The sequence below is a fragment of the Hoplias malabaricus genome, chromosome 16 (genome assembly GCF_029633855.1).
Source record: "Hoplias malabaricus isolate fHopMal1 chromosome 16, fHopMal1.hap1, whole genome shotgun sequence".
Lineage (NCBI taxonomy): Eukaryota > Metazoa > Chordata > Actinopteri > Characiformes > Erythrinidae > Hoplias > Hoplias malabaricus.
The window spans coordinates 22958498-22982081 of record NC_089815.1 but is presented as its reverse complement, the minus strand read 5'-3'; the positions used below and the strand labels follow the sequence as shown (position 1 = coordinate 22982081).

General features: G+C 36.4%; 2 protein-coding genes across 5 annotated transcripts; both read right to left on the bottom strand.

Moving 5' to 3' along the window:
- Positions 1-792: 792 nt before the first annotated feature.
- On the bottom strand, positions 793-13718 carry LOC136672097 (atrial natriuretic peptide receptor 2-like). 4 transcript variants are annotated; one of them, XR_010795767.1, is made up of 25 exons: positions 13555-13706; positions 11654-11746; positions 11427-11535; positions 10948-11080; positions 10364-10487; positions 8884-8988; positions 8390-8492; positions 8138-8283; positions 7934-8006; positions 7268-7412; positions 7105-7191; positions 6617-6760; positions 6137-6258; positions 5890-6034; positions 5218-5266; positions 5025-5132; positions 4322-4441; positions 4101-4194; positions 3727-3814; positions 3360-3499; positions 3032-3184; positions 2409-2540; positions 2045-2126; positions 1600-1691; positions 1109-1152 (listed from the first exon to the last, which is right to left on the bottom strand). XR_010795767.1 is itself a non-coding variant. In XM_066648044.1 (24 exons), the coding sequence occupies exons 3-24, from the start codon at positions 11461-11463 to the stop codon at positions 1078-1080; spliced, it is 2382 nt and encodes a 793-aa protein (XP_066504141.1). In that variant the 5' UTR covers positions 11464-11535; positions 11654-11746; positions 13676-13718; the 3' UTR covers positions 793-1077. The 4 variants fall into 4 exon arrangements, 2 of the variants coding, with proteins under 2 accessions (XP_066504141.1, XP_066504140.1); XR_010795766.1 differs by having other exon boundaries at positions 2442-2540; XM_066648044.1 differs by lacking the exon at positions 2045-2126 and having other exon boundaries at positions 793-1152; positions 2442-2540; positions 13676-13718.
- Positions 13719-14493: 775 nt separating this feature from the next.
- Positions 14494-22951, bottom strand: lpar3 (lysophosphatidic acid receptor 3). Its single transcript, XM_066647308.1, has 3 exons — positions 22775-22951; positions 21128-21887; positions 14494-17771 (listed from the first exon to the last, which is right to left on the bottom strand). The coding sequence occupies exons 2-3, from the start codon at positions 21867-21869 to the stop codon at positions 17452-17454; spliced, it is 1062 nt and encodes a 353-aa protein (XP_066503405.1). The 5' UTR covers positions 21870-21887; positions 22775-22951; the 3' UTR covers positions 14494-17451.
- Positions 22952-23584: the final 633 nt, after the last annotated feature.

Sequence of the window (23584 nt, the reverse complement as noted above, 5' to 3'; positions counted from 1 at the left end):
TTTATAACAAGGAGTGCCTGAAAACAGGTGTAGTAACAACACTGAGCACATCCTAAGAACAGGTGAGGTGCCAAAACAAGGGATACTTCAAAGAGGGTGCCTCATAACAGATGTGGCACAAGAAGTGTTTGAAGGCTTTAAACAGGTGTGGTACCAAAATGGGTGGAATCTCAAAATGGGTGAAGTACCAAAATGAAAGAGCATAAATAAGGGTCTCTATAAACAGGTGTGAAAACAAAATGGGGGAGCCTTAAAATGGGTGGTTCCTAACAGACGGTGCCTAAATATGTGTGCCTCAAAAAAGGGTGGAACCTTGAAACAAATCACTCAGAACAGTCAAGTTCAACTTTTACAAGTCAGTAAAATCAAGTTTGGTACCAAACATGGAGGGGAGGATGTGTACATGCCTTATAACATGGGGTTATAGGAAAAAACATCTGGAAAAACTGTTCAGATTTTACAGGAAATACTAAATTCAGTGACATAATGACTCTGTATGGTTGTTTCAAGTATATCAGGTCAAATGTCCAAATACATTTTGAGGTCACTGTAATAAGGCTTATAATCAGCGCTTAATTTAGAAATTAGTTAATTTAGATACTTGATATTTATTTATTACTGGTTTCATATACTTGGATGCTTGGATATTTGATATTTATTTATTATCAGTTTTTCATAGTTTTACTAAGACAAATACATCATATTGTGTTAAAGTATTACTATATTCACAGGCTTTTAATTTTGAAGACTGAATTAAGTATTAAGTATTACTTATCAACATCAAAAAGCCATATAATATTAACAGGCTATTCCTAAAGAATCTGGGTCATAACAAAGAATGGAAAATAGTAATTAATTGCATAAAGTTATGCATCTTTTTATAAAAACCTTCATGTACACAATAATTTGTGTCACAGTTTGTCATAGATTAATAGCACAGCCAAGCAGCCTATGTCTACTCTATATCTGGCAGATGATATTCCCACTGTACATTTACTAATACAGAACTATGAGCAAGGCAGACGGTAGTGTATCAGGAAAGTGAGGTTAGTAGTTAACTGGGACAGGCCTTTGTCCCTATTCATCTGAAAGGAGAGGATCCACAGGGCCTTCTTTTCTCTCCAGCCACCAAGTCTTCATCTCACCTTTGCCCTGTAAACAAAGAGTTACAGACAAGCAGTAAATCCCCAGCATTTAGCAATAGCCTATGGCCTACAGAAGGACATTGTTCTTAAAATACTGAGGGGGGTTCTGCTTGCTTGTGAATAATGAATGAGGATGGAGAAGCAGAAAGTCAGGAGCCAGCTGATGCCCAGCTCTAATTAATGTCCAATTTGAGCTAGAGCCTTCAGACACTCAGTTTTCTTAAATTCTTAATAGGATGATGTATTCATCTTTGCCAAGTATCTAAAGTAAGTATCTGAAAAGTAAATAGGAATGTGTAATATATACACAGGGTGTGTTCCTGCCTTGCCCCCAATAATTCCGGGTAGGCTCCAGACACACCGCGACCCTGAACCGGATAAGTGGTTACAGACAATGAATGAATGAATGAATGTTTAATGATAAAAACAGTATGGATAACACAAAATAGATTACCTTCACATTTAGAGTGCCACGGCATACTAAAACATATCCTCCAAGAGTTTGAAGCAGATCAGCTGTAGATTCACTACACTGAATTTTTAAAGCTGTCAAATGAGAGATATGAATGAAATAATTATTATTTTTCTTAGTTTTACTTAAAGAGTTAAACAGGTGCATTGTGTATTATTAATGTAGTAGATAACTAAAAAATGATCTGTGAAAAATGACAAAGTATAGTATAACTGTAACATTAATTTACAAAATGGTATCATTCAGCGTAATACAAGAACCTATCATATCTCTAGTAATTGGTAAACATACCCACACCTTAATGAAAGCACAGACCCGGTCAGGTAAGAATTACACAAGTTTCTGAGATAGTCCAATGTAGCCCCCTCAGTCTAAATTGAGTGTTTCTTGGTGACTGATTAAAAAAACTTGAAGAACCAAACCTCACCAGTTTCTTTGGAGAGAGGGCTCGACAGGTCATTTAACAGGATTGATGCTGTCATTAACATAATGGGACACATAACCAGGAACTACAGAAAGACAGATGCATGACATTTTTCATGAAATTAACTGTTAATAATTGTTCTTTGTAAGATATTTGTATATGTTTGTAAGTCAATACATTCTAAAAGTCTAAATAACTTTGCACCCCATTAAAACCTGGCAAAAGATCACTGACAACATTTGATATAAGCAAAAAAAAAAGTAAACTTTATATTGTAATTCCATCCCATCCCAGAAATCTTTCTTTATCAAAAGCAAACACACACAGTCCACACAGCACCACCTCTGCGGCTGTCATAATCATTAACCTTGTGTCTACAGGTCTTCCTTTGCTCTGGTACCTTCACTAGTGGACTCCATGCGGGAAGCTGTGTTCACAGTGTCCCCAAATAAACAGTACCGTGGCATTTTAGTGCCAACCACTCCTGCCACCACAGGACCTATAACAGCCAAACACAAACATGGCTTTACACACCATAAACATCCAACTTCCTGGCTTCTCTAATCATCTCAAACCAGTCTCAGAGGTGTTAGGGCAGCTAATGCCCTAGTTGCTGCCTAGGATGGGCAAACATACATTGAGACAAGGTAAATACATCTTTGCATTGTGTCAAACCACTCTGGCATTTTTGGAAAAAATGTAAACATGCAATTATGTTCATATCCTGTGGTACTACAGGTTTATATATATATATATATATATATATATATATATATATATATATGTGTGTGTGTGTGTATATATATGTATATATATATATATATATATATATATATATATATATATATATATATATATATATATATATATATATATATACACAGACAGATATACCTGTAGTACATAGCTGCATAAAAGCAACTGCATAAATAAAGGGGACAGTAAGTGTATATTGAATGTATCCATGTCCATTACAGAGACTATGCTGACCTGAATGGATGCCGGCCCGTATTTTCAGCTGCTTAGCAGGCTTATGTGGGATTTTAAATGCATGACAAATGCTGATCAAATCCAGGGCCATGCTGGCAATTTCACCTGCATGACGAATGCCATTCTCATTTGGAACACCAGACACTACCATATCTGCAAGAAAGTAAATATAAAGCCATTGTGTAGTATAATCATTTTTTATGTTCAAAAATAGTGAGACCTAATCATCCTATCTACCATTATATGATGACATTAATGCTACAACATTGGGAAAACCTCCCAGTGTGTGTTATGGAAACCAAAATAGCATCCTTGTATTCACACTCACAAGAATCTCCAATAGTTTCCACTTTGTAGATGTCATAGTTGTCAATGATGTCATCAAAAGTGGAGTAGAGCTTATTGAGGAAATCCACAACTTGGTGGGGGGTGCTGGAGCTCGAGAGCTGGGTAAATCCTACTATGTCACTGCCCAGGAATATCAAACACAGTTTAATCTTAATGAAATCAACATGTCTTATAGGTATACAATGATGTTTATTGTCTACTGTTTTCTTTCTCATTTAACTTACATGTGTGGGAACACTATGTATTGTAATAAATAATTGTACTAAATTTATCTATAAATGTATGTGAAGAGGATGTAAAAAATGCTTTGCAGTCATTCCCACACTGTTGATAGATTTGACACCTGCCTGAAATAAACTGTGGCATTGGAGTAGCTTTGGGCCTTCGCTGTACATCCTTGTCTAAGATCATCAGCCACAGGTTTAGGTAGCATACCTGCACACACAATTTAAAACATAAACATTTCAGAATAAAATGTTTATTTTAACGCAAAAAGACACTTCTGTATAAAACACAGGATTTGACCTGAGTGAGAAATCGCAAATAAACAAAAGAATATAATTATATTTCTTATGCTTTCTGTAAGGCCATAGCACAATGACGTCATCCTTACACTAGATAGCACTTTAAGACAATGGTCTATTTCTCTAGCCATTTTAAGAATTAAGTCCTATTCTGTGAACTGAAAATGAGAGCTGAGGACAAATGATCTTATAAGTACTGTAAAGTAAGTTGTCTGTCTTCTGCTTTTCCTGAAGAAGATCTTGTGTTCTCTCCGCCACTACAGCCTCCAGATGCTTGCTATATTTTTCCATCTAGAAGAGAAAAATATGTCATGCTCCGAATATTGTTACTTACTTCAAATAGAAAAAAAAATATGTAGATATTAATACATAAATGAGAGGAAATTTTGGGGAAATGCACGCTTGTGCTGACTCTTACCAGGTTCATCATCATGTCAACAGGGCTGTCTTTGTGCGGGTTCATTTTTTCAAGCATTTTTTTCACCTGCTCAAATGTTGGCCTGGTGGTGGCACTGTGGGACCAGCACTTCTTGATAAGCTACTCAGGATTGTATTGTACATAAGAAGGTAAAAGAGCTTTTATCAAATCACTTGACTATATTCGATGATATCAGAGAGACATTCAAAACATCAGAGGTTAATTTGCCTCATGGGAAACATGATTGAAATCAGACTTGTACAAGCCATTTATTTAGATATTCCAGATGCTAAGCAACATTCTTAACTATATAATCTAATACACAACGGCTTTGCTACAACTTCTTTAACAATGTTGTTTGCTATTCTCTTATTTGTTGTGTCACAAGTATTATCTTTAATGTACAATATATTGTTTCAGTGGCCACAGGATCTAGGTCTGGACTTGCTAGAGACTCCGGGATAACTCCCAGCATGCTTTGTGGCTCCCCTTGGTCTGTTTTGAAGTAATTTTTTATTTTATTGGGAGAATATTTGAGGTATGTTTCAATAGAGGTGGTGGGGTTTATTTGTGTTGTATTTTTTATATGTATTTTGGAAGACATAACAAAGGGCACACTTGAGTAGAAATAGTTATACAATTAGTTACCATAGGGAATGTTCTGACTTGCATAATACCTCTGCTTCAAAAGTCTGTTACAAACCTCACAATACGCTCCTTGGTGGGGGCAGTCACTGTCTGATTTCCCAGCTTGAAGTTCAGGAAGTGGAGGTCGCCACATAATATCCAGCTTTATAGCATCAGTCTGCTCCTGTTTCATTAATGATGCAGACTTACTATTAGATTTACCTACACAAACGTTTCAAGCACTATTTCTAGTATCCCAAGGTACTTACAGGAAAAAGGTCATTACGTGTGGCTATCTCCACTAAGATAATGGAATAGCTAAAGAGAAGAGAAAACAAGATCATTTTCAAGCCACTGACAACATGACATCCTTTATTTGAGGAGACTCCAGGATGTACATAAAAAATAACAAAAGGTCCCTTTACACAATGTTTGTTTTGGAGATAAGCCTTTTCTGTCACACTTTAACACTCAAGGTTCAGTTTACTGAACTGATTTATGAGATGAAAACATCACAATTTTGAAAGAATATTTGCAGCACAAATTTGCATCTAGGCCAAGTGCCTGTTTGAAATAGTTTATACATAGTACTTTCCCAAAACTTTCCCTAAGAGCTGTGCAAATGTGTTAACAGAATACCTGGATGACAGACAACTATAAGGATCTGACAGACCGAAGTTGTGTTTATCCAGTTGTATACTGAGCAGTATATAAGTAACTGGATAATGGATTTCACTATATATATATATATATATATATATATATATATATATATATATATATATATATATATATATATATATATATATATATATATACCATTAAGTGAACAATTATTTGCTCAGTTGATTTGTTAATAACTAACCGGAGCAAACCAGCAACAAAATCTCTTACTGTTTAATTACTTGTGTATTTGGTAATAAGTAACAAATCAGTCTCACCTGTATACGTCAGCTGCAGCTGTTGTGGCACTTGTGCTGCCAAGCCAAACTTCTGGGGCTAAGTAAATGCGGTAAAGATTTTCACAGTGGAAAGTGTGTCTCAGTGCTTCAGAGTCCTCTTTTCTATAGGCCATAAGACCATAGTCTGTATAATCACGAATCACGGATCACAACATCGTACATTATGAGAACAATCCACAAAAATTAAATGAAAACAATTCTGAAATGATGAATGTACACTTTTTACCTGATATTTTGCAGACCCAACGATCATCAACAACACAGTTGTGAGAGTGAAGCCGCCCATGGAACATCTTGTGCTGGTGCAAGTAAGCCATCCCATGAGCAACATCAGTAGCAAAGGATAAACTGAGAGAACAAGACAGACAGAAGGAGAGTGCATATTTAATTTTTTTTTTTTTGTCAGAAAAACTCATTTTTTGCTTTTCTTCTAACCACTGATTGATATATTATGCTTAAATTAACGTTTTTTAAATTTATCTTTATTCAGATTGTTATGCGGATATTTGAGTGGAATAAGTTTTTTTTTTCCTCAAACATTTCTGAAGATTTCGGAATGACATATATTTATGAACATGTTTATTCAGTATCGGCTCTGGCTGAATGACCTTTGCCACATAAAAACATAAAAACATTACAAATAGGGAAAATTAAAAGTAAAAATAAAGAATACAGCCTTTATGAAGAAAATCTAAGAATTATTTACCGAAAGCCCCAGTTGATAGGAATATCTTCATTCAAAAGAACATCTGCAAGGCTTCCTTTTGGACAGTACTCTGTGATGATGCTAACGAAGGGTATCTCAACTGAGCCTCCAATGAACTTGGTCAGGTTTGGATGGTCTAGTTCCCTAGTTTAGAAAAAACTTTTTGTGAAAACAGTTCAGAAAATGAATGTAAATGTGTAATTCAAGGAATGTATAAGGCAGGTATAAGTGCTACATCTTGCAGACGTTTTGAAGTTATTAGTGTTTAGGTATGAGCTGACTCTCTTATCGCTAATTTTTTAACAGCAGATTTCCCAATAGACTTATATCAATATTTTTCTTTTGTTATTTATTCATCTTAAATTACAGTGATGTTTTTTCAGGCACAGGTATGTCACAATATGAAATATGATTCAGGAAATCTAATATTGTGGGTATTATGTTTTACAAACAATCTATCTAAGGCGTAAATTAAGACACTTTCATACCTGACCTCCTTCACCTCTTTCCGAATAGTTTTGGAAAGAGTGAAGTGTTTCTTCTTGATGTGCTTCACAGCTACTGTCTGTCCATTACTAACAAGAAAGATAAGAAAATAAGATTCTGGGCAGATTTGAATGCCTAAGGACACAACAAACTTCTGGTACTCACACGATGGCTGGCTGAATGAAGCTGGATTGCAAGGTGGTGTTTTCCACTGTGCACACTGTGCCATCTGTGGCTCGGCTGATGCTAGAAATGCTCTGCACTGGTTGTAGACTTGTGGTGCTACAGAAGCCCATGTAACATGCCTTGCCTTTGAAGGCACAAACAGCTGTTACCATATTTTGAAAAACTGGGTTTCAGGATTTTCTGTAAATATTAATATTTCTATTTTTCCATGAAATGATCACCCCCCCCAAAATCTAACCAGATAGTAGATTATTGAGGAAACATCTCTTGTTCAAATAAGAAGGGAGCAGGAGGTTGAGGGGCTTATGCATACTCCCACATACAAAGTACTGGACTTTCTGTTTATAAATTTAGAATGTCTTGTGAATTTTAGGGTTATATTTTAGAGCTGACAGAGCATTGAAAAAATTCCACAAGAAAATCTACACCAATTGGCCATAACATTAAAATGACTTCCTTGATTCTACACTGACACTCACTGTCATTTTTTTCCGATCCACTGACCATAGAGGTGCATTGTGCAGTTTTAACTCTTACAGAGTGTAGTCCCCTGTTTTCCTTCAAAAACATAATATCACCACATGAGCAGAGTCATTTTAATATTTTGGCTAATGGGTTTATATAACTTATCATTTGGTCCCTTACCAAATAAAATGTTACTGTAATTGATGACCCAGCTCTCATCCCAAAACATCTTTTGCTTTTGGTATTGCAGCCACTAGGGAGAAGTTGAATGATAACATAATAACAGTAAAAATGTACTTTACTACTACTATCAAAACCACTACAAATACTGTGTGTTTTCCTTGGTGTATAAGCTTCTTCTCTGTATTTTATGTGCTTTCTCACCACCACAGTTGAGATAAAGCAGCTACAGAACAAGGTCAGTGGGAGCCAAATAGCCACCTTGATGGACATGGCCATAGGACATACATCACAGTCTGCAGGACAAGTCAGACAGCTCTCCTCTAGCTCACAGATATCATTTCCACACACTAAGCCACACAGAGAGAAAGGCAGTGAGAATGAGTACAATTTTCTAATCCACAGTACTGACAAACAAATGTAATTTAAGGACAATGATAAGAAGCTTACACCAACCTTGAGCACTAATAACGAGCACTTTGGACTCCAGGGCAGCATGCATCTGCCCCACTTTGATATGAGCGATCACAGACGTCAGTCCCAAATGGACAAGCACCACCTGTATATAGGGAATCAGGAATAGTCTATATAATTGTTGTGGTTTGATTAATAAACTGCTCTTAACTATCTCACCTATTTTTCTAATTACATATTACTACACCTAAAATGCCTGTAAATCTTGTAAAGATTTACAAGATACAATAATATTATAATAGCTTTATTACCTTTAATAATCACACATAAAAAATATACATTGGATTAATTTGTTTCAGTTTGATTTGAAAAAAAAAATAAAACAGCATTCGTGTGTTCATTAGACATGCAAATATCATCTGATAACATATATTTGAAAAACCTTTAGTATATCAGAATTACTATAATTTATTACCAAATACATCACCTGTTATCTTCTCATGGTATACAAAGAAATATGTTTAAAGTAGCATCACCTTGGAGGTCCAGAGCAGCTGACTCATTCTGCCTGCTTTAGACACTGTATGGGTCACAATCTCCCCATCGTCTGGGATCCAAGGGCCACAGATCCCCATGGCTCTCTGTAAACCAACTGAATGTGTTACCTTTCAATTACTTTAACATAAAGTGAAGTCGTTAAAATTAATTCAGTCAAAAAAGAGAATGGAAGGGGATATGGTGCAAGTGAAGTTGGGTTGAATGTTTAAGTGTGCTGGAGTTAAAAGTCAGCTCCAACACCAGTTCACCGTCAGTCGCAAAAGAGTTTCCGAGCCTGGTGGTGTTTGTGTGGTGAGCGAACAAACTTTGTAGTTAACAGGCCAAGTCACTAAATGTTCACAATGCTGCAAGAGTGTTTTAACATAGCTACACTGTTTGTACCTGTCAATCATGTTATGTCATTTCTGGCAGTTAAATAATTGTACAGTACAACCAAGATGTGAAATCTTTCATATAAAAAAACATGTAATGAAAAACAACAAAAAAAATATACAAAATCTTCAAAACAAACAAATAAACAACAGAATGTAATGGTGTGCAAATAAATTACACACAACTGATAAATGAACAAAGAAAACATTTCAAATGTTGAAAAAATGATATGCCCATTTGTATTTGTTGCCTTAACACATTTAAAAAATGTTGGGACAGGGCAAAAAAACAGACTGGTAAAGTTGTGTAATACTACAAATAAAGTCAAAATAAACAAATAAATACAAACTAGATTAAATGGCAACTGGTCTGTGATTTGACTGGGTTTAGAAAACCATCTCACAGTGGCCAAGTCTGTCAGAAGGGGAGGGATTCACCATTTTATGAAAGATTGCCAATTCAAATAATGAATTCAATAATGAATCACATTTCTCAATATAAAATAGAAAAAAGAATAGGATTCCTTCTACACTGCATAATGTTGTTAAAAATGTAAAAGATTCTGGAGAAATTTCTTCATGCAAGAGACAAGGCACACTTCCGAAAACTGGTCTGTGAGAAAATGTATTCGCTGCATCCACATATGCAAATTAAAAGAATATCAGGTAAACATGAAACCATACTGCAGGGACCCATGGGGAATAGGGTTTGCACCTTAAAAGTTTGCACCCTTATCAGTAAAAAGGGTATTACTGAAATGACAGAAATTACATGTCACATGATAAGGAAACCAAAAAGAAAGCTGAAGCTAATATTTTGTGATAAGACAAAACATAACATATTAATGTTCAGACTGGAACACCGCTTTAAATTAGTAAGGTTTTCTTTTAAGGCACATGAAGAAATTAAAACAGGCTAAAACATCACACATTTATGTGTGCCATTTCTGGCTAGAAAGGGGCAGTTCTTTTTAATCGTATGGGTATTTTCTGCTGATATTGGCCCTGTATGAATACTCATGAATACTGACAATAAAGCCATATCTTCTGAAGAGTACATCATACTGTAACAAAACAATACACTGACCATAAAAGCAAGTGGGCAGGAGTGGACGTTGGCATGGTACACGCAGCAGTTGTGCTCATTCGCACTGTTCCAGTTGTTGGGACACTCGTGTTCATAGCAAAATCTTTTAGCCTCTGAAGCATTACTGTTGGAAACAGAACTGAGGCATTAGAGAGACAATATGTGTTTGCAAATCAACTTTGAGATTTGACTCAAGTGCACAATATTTTCTTAATTATCAAGCATGTGTGGGATAAAAAAAAATTGGACCAAAACTGTATTCTTAAATATTTTTAAAACAAAATATATTTCTACAATATAGTAGGTATAGGTTTATTCTTATGTATTCACTGTAATTGTCTTATGTAGGTAAAACACAATTGCTGCAGAAATTAGTTTTCTTGACTGCCTTACATTTTGCACAGTATTGTATTCCTTGTCATTAATAACATCAGGGTTTGCTGAGTAACAGTATCTGCAGCCTTGCAAATTCAATGAAATCACTGTATTTTGTGTCATCTAAGATTACTGACATCAAAGTGATTTTCAAATGCAAAGTATATTAGTCTGACATGTTTTGTCCTGGCTGGACAAAGATTATTCACCCAAACTGGAAGATCCTGTTTTTGACTGCATATTCATAAAAGGAGTCTGAGGCAGTGACTGAATAGGTAACATTAAACTCCTCTCCATCTGTGACTTTCTCTGGAGGGCGCTGCACCCAGGCCATTTCTAAGCCTGTGAAAACAGAATTTGATTCATTTTGTGTGAGTGTGTGCAAATGTGCATGTGTGTGTATGTGTAGAGGAAGATATTTAACAGTTCCATTTAATAAGGTACATAAACAGTACAGTGCAAATTCAATGCATGTTTTCATGTATTTAATTTCCTGACAAATTGCCATAAAATTATTACTTTTTCTGGAGATATGTTTTAGCGTTAATGTGATAGTCTAGTTGAATTTCAGGGAAAAGTCAAAAGAAAATCATTGAAAAACACAAAAGTTTCCTGGTGTTCAAAACTGATTCAATTATACAGAGAAAATGGGACACCTAACAAACTCAATTCAACACATTTTAGTTACCACCACAGCTGATCATGTTGTAGTCATTTGGTTCCATTATTGGCCAACAGTCATATTCACTATTATCCAAGTCATGCCAACCTTCAGTTTTTGATACCTGGATGGAAACCTAAAAAAATCATGACACATACTTTTTTTTTTCACAAGCCCACCTTAAAACATTCCCTGCACTCCATTTAATCGCTTTAACAATCTATAGTGGAACATACATAGATTTGCATACATACATTTACATTGTTTCAAGGTGAAAACCCCATACACCATCGCAGTTAAAAATCTACCTCAAACATCCTGGTAGACAAAACCACAGGGTTCAGTTCCTGGGTAAATTAGATGAAGTCATATTTAGCAAATAAGACAAAAGTCCATTGGCTTTGAATATAAATTATTTCTCAAATATGCCGTTTAAAATTCATTTACATCCACAGGGAAATTAAGTTGTCTGTAGTAACTGACAATGTGGTGCAGATGTAGTAGATTCCGATTAGGAGTATTGGAGGAGTATTCCTTGAAATACATGTTACATAATTTCAAACACACACACACAAAAAGTATGAGGAAGACTTACCTGAATGAATGAGAAAGCTAGTCTGTACCACAGAGCCATAATAAATAACTGGTCAGAATGGGAGCATGGCAGAGACTGACCTAGCCAACAGGGGCTGACTGCTGTCCACTTTCCTTGTGCCTTGATAGCCCCCTAATTATTCAATCAGCCCAGCAGCGCTCTAAAATCACCACTACTCCTGCTACTTTAAGGAGAACCAAACTCACCTTCAGCTTCAGTGAAGCTCAGCAAGTCTCAAGCGTTATTTCTAAACAATACAACACTTCTCAGTATGATCAGTATTAGAGTAATAAACCTGAAAGCATTTGTTTATATCTTTAAAATTTTAAGGTGACTATACGCACAGATCAAACCGGTGTGTTAAAAACATTTGATTCAAGTGTGTACATAATTTCCACACAAGCAAAATAAATATTATGCCAGCGTAGTAGACATGCAAATTAGCAATATTTTATTGGTATAACATATCCTTGTGAAATGGGTCTGTGTTTGATCCTGCTTGGCATATTATATTGCACTGAACAATGCACATCCACCCAACTCAGTTTTTGGGGAGATGCTAGAGGATGTGAACCTAGTCTCGCAACGTGAAACACTCTAGGGCAGGGGTGTCAAACCAGATCCACGGAGGGCCGTGTGGGTGCAGGTTTTCTTTCCAACCACGCAGAAGCCACACCTCATTCCACCTGTTTTTAATCATTGGATCTAATCAATAGATCTTGACTTTCAGTAGTGTAGGGCTTTTGCGTGGTTGGAAAGAACACCTGCACCCACACGGCCCTCCGTGGATTTGGTTTGACACCCCTGCTCTAGGGAGTCAACTTGTGGGTGCAGTGTCTGTGGTTGAGACTATATATATATATATATATAGAATAGCTAATTGGCAGTTATATTGCAATGATATCAATTTGTCAGAATCTGCATTACATTTAAGTGTTCATCTAGTCAGAATAGGGGAAAAAAAATCACTGCCCTTCTGTGTGGAGTAAGAATGGATAAAGGTGCACTATAGTGTAGCTCACCCACTTGTCTGCAGACTTCCTGAACATATCAAACCATTAATGCATTACTGAAGTTAACCTCAGAACCAAGAGCAGGCAAACCACAACAACAGACAGCCTCTCCGTCACAAAGTGTGTTTTTTCAAGCTGTCTTTCTTTGGCACTTGTGCTGATGTCACTGCTAAATTAAAAATGTGTAAACATTCTTTGCATTTTAAAATTGACTTGTAGAAAGAAAATCAGCTAGGACACAGGATAAATTATTTTTTTATCCTGGGCAGTAATATATAAGCAGCAATTGTTTTGTTGATGGACAATTTCAGTATCAGACAGCAGCAGTAACAGTTACTCAGGTATAAATTAGCTTATGTGAACAGATGGTTTTAAACTTTCCTGGGTATTTTCAAACGGGCTTTGCCAAATTTGGATCTTAAATATTATGCATAATTTTTTATGTACTTTTGCACCTTTATTTACTTCAATAAGAATATGAGTAACCATTATTTGGTGAACAGGAATACAACTACTATCTTTGCTAATGCTAATCTGATTTAGTTACCATCTGTAGCCAGCGAATGCAGCATGATTTCATAGGATGACCACATGTCCTCTTTTTTAGACTTAAAAAATGTCGGGGCGGAATTTCACAAACGCCCGGGATTTTGATTTCTAGAGCTTACATAGAATTTAGAGAAGCGTTTCGTTCACAAACTAGTCCCCTCCCCACTCCGTTTGGTTCGCTTGAGTGAGAAGGGGGCGTGGTAAAGTAGCCTAAAATCGGATTGGACGGTCTGACTGTAGAGCTACCGTTATTGGTCGATAACCTTCTCTGTAAACATTTAATTGGTCTTCACGTCAGTACTACCCCCCCCCCACCCCCCTTCGGAGACGCGTCCTCTTTTTCACCATCTAAGATCTGGTCACCCTAGTTTTCAGCTAACATTAGTTTGTTTAGCCCCCTATATCCTCAGCAGATTTCCAGCAATTTTTCCACACATAGTGAAATAATGTATTCCATTATAGTGTCATACTCAATTAATCTGTATTTTATTCTAAGACAGCTTAATAAAAAGCTTCACACAATTACACAGCGCCAACTGCCCATAAACCACCGGAACTACATTTGCTCCCATCTGTGATGTTTTACTGGAATTGAAATACACTTTATTTACAGCATGACTACAGAGTAACATAACTGCTGGGTTTACAGGACACAAATGAGAACTGAGCAGTTGTTGATGTTGGGTGGCTGCTGAGAAAATATTGCCTGTTTGCTAGAGTTCAGGGAAAGTCAAATTGCCAAGTTAAAACTGTTTACATCAAGCTGGCAACCCCTTCCCATTAGAACTCCTTCTTGAAGCCAATTAAAATACAGCATTGCTTTTTGTTGTAAGGCAGATGTTAGAGATATATTCTGAGAGCTTAGAAAAATGTGATACTTTTGTCACTGTTTCTTGAATTTCTTATTTCAAGAATAATACAAACATTTTTCAGCAAAAATGCGATATTTTTTATTAGGATCTGAGAAGTTTGGTCACAATACTATAATTTTGCATGCTCTCCTAACTACGGATACACCTGGAATCAAGCAAAATGGTATTCACTTACCCACATATCAGGAGTACAGTCCGAATTTATTTACAGTAAACATATAATTAAAACAACAAAAATCAATTAATTTAAAAGATTAGATTACAAAATGTCAGAAACATTTAAACACCAATGACTAAATAGTTGGGTGTTATAAAGTGAGAGACATGAGGAAGGCTCCAGCTGGTAACTATTCAAATAAAATATTTTCCCCCAGACCCAAAATAGACCTAATAGTGCTAAATGTTCTTATGGTTTAACAGCATTAGCAATATAAATTCTAATTCTAATTACAAAGTCTAGCACTACAGCAGAAAAGTGGGGTTTTCAGCAGGATAAACACAGACTTCTATTTACATTTCACTTCCTTTAGCATGTAAATGTTTAGGACCCTTAAAACAAAACCAGTGGCTTGTCATTATAGTCTGTATACATAATATAACCAGTGTGTCCTTAATGTAACATATTTACTTTAATCATTGAACATCCTTGATGAATCAAAATAGGAGGAAGACAGTATTTGTTTTTTACAAAAATTAAACATTCATATTCTGGGAACACTTCCTTTTTTAACTCTGTGTTATGTTTCCAGTACTTTCTTCAAGGTTGTGGGACATTCAGTATTAAGACTACTGTTTATTTGTGTTGAAACACCTGATGTTGAGGTTGCTGATATTTTCAAGAATATGCACTTTTTGTGCTTGCACTCATTTTTTGCCCAGTGCAACGTATCCCATAGTAATCAGAAACAGCCCAATTTTCTCTCAATTATTCCCTCATTGCGGTCAATCAACAACGTCTTGAGTGCAGGAAATCCTGAGTCGACTAGATGTGAAAAGGACCAGTTCACCTTGAAATCCCAAGATGCAATCAAACCATCAGATGACCCACATCCACTTTAACAAGGCACTTGTCTGTGGTTTGGATACATTTCCTGTTTATAACAGTGACGTGACAAAGCTGTAGACCAGAGGCCTTTACTCTGCACTAAGGGGTAATCTGTCTGGAATTGCTGTCCTCAACGGAAGTGTGAATCATCCTGTTTATGGAGGTGTATGTGACAATCCAAAGTGTCTCACATGCAGAGTTGCTCAAGGCCATGTGCAAGACTCACGTCAGCCCTTTTTGAACATGGCTGGACAAGTAAAGGTGGACTTTAAGTGAAAGTTCTCACTGTATCTCTTCAGATCGTGAAGGCATGCATAGAATGTTCCGCAGTCACAATAAATGTTGAAAAAATATCAGGTGTGCCACTGCTGCGTCACTGTATGTTGCATCAGAGTGGGGTAATAAGTAACATGCTTTAGATCATTCCAACAATGAGGAAGACGAAACAGGTTTAAAGCCATGTCTACAAACCAATCAGCAGGCCTACTTAATTTGCTGTTGACATTGCAATTTATCCATAAATAGGTATTCTATTTTGATTGCTGTTGCTTTTGTTTGCAGTGCTGTTCTCGTATTTACGAAGATAACTACAGATATAAACTTGACAGATTACACTGGAAATCCTTTGGTCGTTTTTTTTAAAGACTAATAGTAGACGTGTTATCCCAGGAACAATTGTTTTATGTTTTCAGACACCCTTATGTCATCCTGTGGGGAAAACATGAATCCAGATACCACAGCATGACTCACTTTGGCTGAGACTTGACAGGACTAGCTGAAATAAGCAATACTAGCACCTACAAATCTAACGTTAGCCTAATTCTGGGATCAGTTTCATTTACATGAACTACGTCTAGCCTTGTACTTAATTACTGTGCCTATTTCCAGTCCCCACTGGACTTTTTAGATTGGGAAACTGGCACTAAAATTATTTACTCTATAGCTTCTGCTTAAATTTTGTAAAATATATAATAATATATATATATATTCTTTCAGAATAACCTAAGATAAAGCTATATGAGATACCTAAGTTTTTTCACATTTTCTCAATACCATATACTCTATAATAATATTAATAATAATAAAGTGATACTTTTTTTATGCACAAGTACAAGTTAAGTTCTTAGCTATGTTTCTCTTGTAGTAGCTTATCATGTCATTGTCTAAATGCTGCTCTTAGCTAACACATTGTGCATTGTCAGAGGATGTTTTGTGTTTTGTTCATGTTTTGTAATGGCTGTATTTAAAATTTAATTTGAAACAGTTACCAAATTCAGGCAAAATTCAGTCAAAAGAAGTGCTGATGTCCTCACCACAGCAGCACTTTCATCTATAGGCCTGACTGACACACAAAATTTAAAAATTACACAAAAAACAATGAATTTGAATCTAAATGATTAAATTTCAGTTGCTGAACAATATATACAGTGCTACAAAAAACTGACTAAAACTGAGCCTAAAGTAAAAAGCATTTACAAAGGTAATTCACCATTGGCATTGCAATTTAGTCCAAGGCTAGTCTTAATTCTACTCTTGGAAGGAAGCCCTTCCTGATCAAAAGCACCATCTCTTAAAAAAACAAACAAACAAAAAAAAAACTCTGTCATTCAGTTAAAATTTACAACTCATTACAACAGTTTTGTACAAATCAAAATGCAATTAACAGATCCGCACAAGTTATTAGCTAGTAGAACATACACTGAAATCTGTCAAACATTATATAAAAATCATCTGATACATATAATAATGGAAAAAAAAAGAAATGTTTGAGGTATAAAAAAAAATAAAAATGAAAAGAAAGAAATGTATTTGTCTCTATGTTCAGACTCTTCAGGGTGCAACTGTAAAAGTCCCATGCTACTACGAAACATGTTTAAACATCCAGTGGGATTTCTGGACTACACTGACCACACAGGCAAAGTTGTATATAATGAATATTTCATGCTCATATATGCAACTGCAGAGCAAATCAAAGTCATCAGGCTTTTAGCATGTCCTGAGTGGATGTCTTTTTCTCTTCTGAGAGTCGTAGACTGTTACTGTTTTCGGGGCTCGAACGAATGTTGGCCTTAGAGGACCTCTGTCGTCGGGTACCATTACAGACACAGCGCATCAGGTTCTTTAAGGTGGTCCACATCTCTTCATCCTTGTAGGAGTAGATGATAGGATTCATGACTGAGTTGAGGACGGCCAAAAGAAGAAGCCAGCGCTTTAACTTCAGGACATTGCATTTTCTACAGTCTAAGCCATCCATTAGCAGTACGACCAGGCCAGGAGTCCAGCAGATCACAAAAGCCCCTGCAAGAAGCAAAAGCAAAGCCATTTTAGAGCTAGACATTCCATTCTACAACTTGGCCAATGATTATTTTCCACATTTAAGAAGAGACAAAAATAATTTTTTACTATTAAAGAATCATATATTTATCTCCATTAGTTGGGCTTCAGTTGAACGATTTTAAGCTAAATAAGACGTACTGGTTCTCGACAAGGCCAAATTCTTGGAAAGAATTTTAAATATACAAGATGTCTGCTGGTATCTGAAGTATTTCAAATTCTGATGCAAAGTTGGATGTGTCTGAAAATGATATATTTTCCCCAACTAAAAGCTTAGAATGTAATTATCACTTTGTTCATCAGTTGATGAATAGTAAAACAGGACATGGTCTTTGCTAATATTTCTTTTACTAAGACATCTAAATTTAGAGAAACTTTAATAGGCATTCTTCACTTGTATCCCCAAGATAAATTTTATTAAGTCTTGAGGCTTAATGGTGAGATAACTATTCCTCTAAAAGTAATAAATATATTTATGCGTCCCCATGTTATTTCTGCTGTTTTTCCTTTTCTTCTTTATCATAGATTTGGGCACGAGATTGTATTTTTAAGAAAGAACACATGGAATCTTGCTTGATGCACCATTTGCTAGCATTGCAAACATTTGAGTAATCAGACACCTTTTTTCCAAGGCTGAAATATTCAGACTGAGAATGCAACTGAAAGTGTAATACGCTCTGAATAAAAACTATATCTAAATTTAGTCTTTCACAATTACTTGATAGATATCAATTATTTGATTTAAAAATAAAGCTATTAAAATGTAAATTACCATCTTCTGATACCTAATTTAGTTTGCGATTATAAACAAGTTAGAGGCAATTTTTATTATTTGGTCTTTGAAAAAATTAAAAAAAATAAAAGAGGAAAAAACTGAGATACTTTTGCTGGATTAATTGGTTACTCAAACTTCGGCAGTTCTAATCTAAGCTGTTCCATTCAAAGTCAATTCATGTACATATTTTCATTAATCCAAAACCACTATCCAAATCAACTGGAGCCATTGTCTTGTAAATCCTTTAGGTATCTGTTATACCCCAGTGATGGGTCATGTTACTGAATTTCATAAGAATGCCAGCAAATCTGCTCCTACATGTTCAGTGAGCTTGAAATTGTTGGGAAAGTGCGGGTAGTAAGAACAAATAGTGGCACAAAGAGCATTCAGTGAAGCTGTTCTTATTCAACCAAAGAAAGCTAGGGATGACATGAAACCCTGTCTATAGCCAGCCACTGAACAAGCTGAGGCAAAGATAAAGGAACAGATGCTGATGGCGTGTATGGGCTTGTCGTTCTAAACAGTGTTGTATAGTATACTGCTATATAAGAGAACAATTGTGATTAAAGCAAGCTAGCAACAGATAAAGAACGTTAGTAAGAATCTGAAAGACAATATGTTTCTACTAAGCCACCCATTTGATAAACAAAGCCAGAAAAATAATTATAACAAAACCTCATCAAGTGGGAATACTTCTGTAGCAGGCATGATACCATATAAAGCATGCAGCCATCCCCTTTAATCACATTAAAAATAAAAAAAATAAAAAACATCTGGAAGAAAGGGCAGGGCTTATTTGCTGCACATGTGGCCATTCAGAATCCAGACTTGTTGAATTTCTATGCATTTGCCTCAGTGTATTCTGTGTAAACAGGGGCTTAACATTTTATTAATTATAAACTAACACCAATAAGAAACATTTGTCATTTTTCAAGTTCTCCCTTTAAAAAACTGTATAATGACTCAAATAGCCTTCAGTAGTTATCAGAAAAGGAACCTCCCTGGACCTTGCTTTATCATTGCCCGTGAATAGTTTATCATCGGAGCATTTCAGGTGTTTTCACAGATGTAGAATATTCAAAAGAATTTACTTTCAGCTGCTTCTCGCCTCTGGCTTTGTAGGTGTGCTATTCAGCTGCAACATATTCTAAGGAAATTTATGTCTTTTCCAGTAGAGGAATTGCATATCAGATTAATGTAACCTTTGTCTCTGTTGGTGCCACAAGAAAACAAAAGTGGAATGCAGTACCGTACCCATAATCAGAAATCTTCTATCTTTGCTGACGTCCAACACATAACTCAGTAGCTTTTTCATGCTTTAAACTCCAAAGTAGCTTCACCACATAACAATGTATCATCATTATCCAGTGCCTTGCTGGGACAAACTCCTCAAAAATATAAAAAGGAGACAATAACATGGGCCAAAGTAGGCTATTCACATGTGTGAGCAATTGGCCCAAAAGAAGCACACTGCCTCAAAGCACATCAGATTTGAGGGTTTTTAAAGCTTCATTCTGTGGAAGCCACAAGTCATTCAGACTGGTGGTTCCACTCAGATGCCAGGCAATGCAAAGGCTTTCCCTGTGAGAGATAATTATACAGCCTCTAAAAAGCCTTGTGGAGGAAGACGCCTCCACCAGTTTCGGTTTAGAGTAGGTACCTTCTGACCTGAAGCTTTCATCTATTTAATCAGTGGCAACCTAATGTCAGTGCTTTATTCCAAATCCAAAACCACGACACCTTTTACAGACTATACTGGGAGGTTCAACCCAGTGAAAGACAAAGCACACAAGAGACATGCAACTCAAGCTTAAATCTATGCTGATAGCAATGAAGTGGTTGAAATTCAGCACTGAGCTACCATGAATCCTACTGCACAAACCAAGTGGAGACCATGTTGTTTATCTTTGATCTGATCAGTAAAACATGAGGAAATGCTGTCACTTCTCAACTCAAGAGATTCACACCATGTGCAGCAGGAAGGTAAACGTCAGTGTATTTATTTATCCAGACACAATAGCAGTACCGACTTCAGCCAATTTAACTGTCCTCAATAATTAAAGACAATAAACTTTGAGGGTTAACATGCTCTACGTTAAATCCCGCCCACTAACAGGACCTAGTAATTATCATTCAAACTCAATATTTGTTAACGTTGAATAAATATACATTAAAAAAGACGTTGAATATGAATCTACTGAATGCTGTCCTTTTGAGCTTGAGGGCAAGCAAATAAATCGTTAAACTATTACTGGTAGTATTCAAAGATAAAAATGTTGTGCTCAGCACTTATGAAGGGACTTGCTTGGGGAAGATGTGAATATTGGGAAAAGTTGATAAGTATTTCTCAGTAAGATTTTTTTATATTAATTCTAGAAAACGTGGGCAATCAACAAATCCTGTTATTGCCATCAACGTTTGTCTAATTGGAATGTCTCTCCGAGTAAATACAGCGTGTGGCTTCTCCGGATAAAAAAGTTTTGCATAATGTAACTACCTCATGTAGGTCAATGGGAAGTCAGAAAGGAACATAACAAGAACTTACCCAACACAGTCATCACAGTTTTAATGAGCTTAATTGGTGTCCTCTTGCGATTCATAGATCCACTTGTATGAGCTTTTAGGACTAAGGTTTTCCTCCTTACGTAGATATATATCCTCAAGTATATGGACACCATTATTAGGAAAATAACCAGGTTGGACACTGACCAGAAGATTAGGTAGCTCCTACTGAAAATGGGTGCTAGTGTGGAGCACTGGGATAAATTACACATGCAGTTCCAGCCAAGGCTAGGGACAGTCCCCATAAATATGGAGATAGCCCACACCAGCACAATAAGGAGGGTCACCCGGCGCTTAGTTAGGTTACTGTGGACTTTCCAGTTCATGACTGAGATGTAACGCTCCAGGGCAATCACCAGGAGATTTGTGAGGGAAGCAGAGAGGCTAGTGTCCAGTAAGCCCTGGCGAATAAAATAATTTTGCACAGTCAAAGTTCGGGATACCTCACCCGTGTTGAACATCAGATATACATATGCGATTCCAGCTAGAAAGTCTGAGGCTGCGAGGTTGGCCAGGAGGTAATAGAAGGGGTAGTGAAACCTCCTGTTTGTGATCACAGCTGCGATGACCATGGCATTGGACAACAGAATGAAACAGCAGAAGAATGACCCAAAACACTGCACCGCAATGAGCTGTGTGGACTCCCAGCCATCATTGGTTTGGTTGCTGTTGTTGTAGAAAAAGCCCATAGACTCATTATGATGACAGCTGCTCTGATTGGCCATCTTGTGCAGACTACACCGCTATGAAAGAAAAACGAAAGTCATACATAAGGACAGTGAAAACAAATTATCTCTAGAAACAATGTCTGTTAAAGTAATCTTCATCTTCAGACCATTCCCACAATGTGCAATGATAAATCCCATGCTAATATTAAATGCCCATTTAAAATTCTAGGTTTCACTCACCCCAAAGTGCAATTAACTATTGGTATATCCAGGAGACAATATAAGCTAACAATATGAATGACAAAAATTTTTAAAGAGACACTTTGGCCAAAATTAAATAACCAATACATATACGATCTATGGTAATCATATCTGCTAACCTCCTACAGTAGTGTCTGAATATTGAGAGAGTGAGCTTCTTTTTCCTAGTTAAATCATATTGGGGGAAAAAATTGATAATGTATAGAAGGAACTTAAGTAGGTTAAATCAGATACTCGGAGGCAAGTTATTAGGATTGTGTTTTTCCTCATAAGCTAGTTAATGCTGAAAGAAAAAAAGTAGAACCAGAACAATTTAAGAATAAACAACCATTTAAAAATGTAAAAAGCATAAAACAAAAGTGAATTGTTTCTATTCGCAGGGGTTGAGGAACAAATCTGCTTCTCAGAAAAGTACATAAATAACATTAAATACTGGTTAAAACTGGAAAATCGATTAAATTGGAATTAGTTTTCTAGCAGACCCTATAGACCACAACAGAAACAACGTTGTTTAAAAATAAATATCTTTCACTGAAAGAATTTCTCAGTCCCTTCCTGTTTTTCCTGTATTGTGTCTTTTACCTGTTTCAACATAAGCATATGACTGGAATTAGGACTCGAGTCTACAGTCAATTCCAAGACTAGTAAAAGGGTAGAAGCACTAAAAGGCATGAGGCTGTTGGTCACTTGAGCTCACTTACCAAGAAAAAAGGAAACGGTGAAGACGAACCGATTTGCTCATCAAAATCCACACTGAGTCCCCCGCACAGTTCCCATCGCTGAACTCCACCGGCTTTCCACAATCAACTGAGAGAAAGAGTTTTCGACATAAGGAAGGCTGAGACGGTGAGGAGGAGTCTGGGAGGTTTGGGCGGTAACGTGTGTATAGGCTTTTGTGCGGTCAAAGCAAAATGGGTGTGGATTGTCTATACTGACTCGAGAGCAGTGTTCTCTGTACACACATTCGCATGGAAAGATCTTGAAATACCCTTCTCACACTTTTCTAGCTTAGTTTCGTTAACTATGGGGTATGTTCCCCATGTAACATTTTAAAATCTATCAACAAATGTATTTGAATATTGCAGATAATATTAAACCAAAGAACATTATGTGAAAATGCAGTCACAGCTTCAGGGACCTCTCCGGGTGACTGTGAGGAGTTTGGTGTGTTCTCCCCGTGTCCGCATGGGTTTCCTATGTTTCCTAGTTTCGCGACTCTGAATTGAATAAGTGGTTACAGACAAAGAATGAATGAACATCCTTAAAATATTCTGTGAACATTAGAACTTTTAGAAAATTTTTGGTAAGACAAACATTTGCACTTAATAGCTTACTTTATTAGAGCTAATCAAACAACAACAGTCTTTAAAAACCCACAGAATGCTGGGTGCACATACATAGGGCCATACTAGTGTCTACAGCTATTAGTTGTATTTTTTAATGTATTTAGGAAACAAGCCCTTTTACCATAAACATCCTACACACTGGGTTCCAAAGTGTCCCAAAATGAG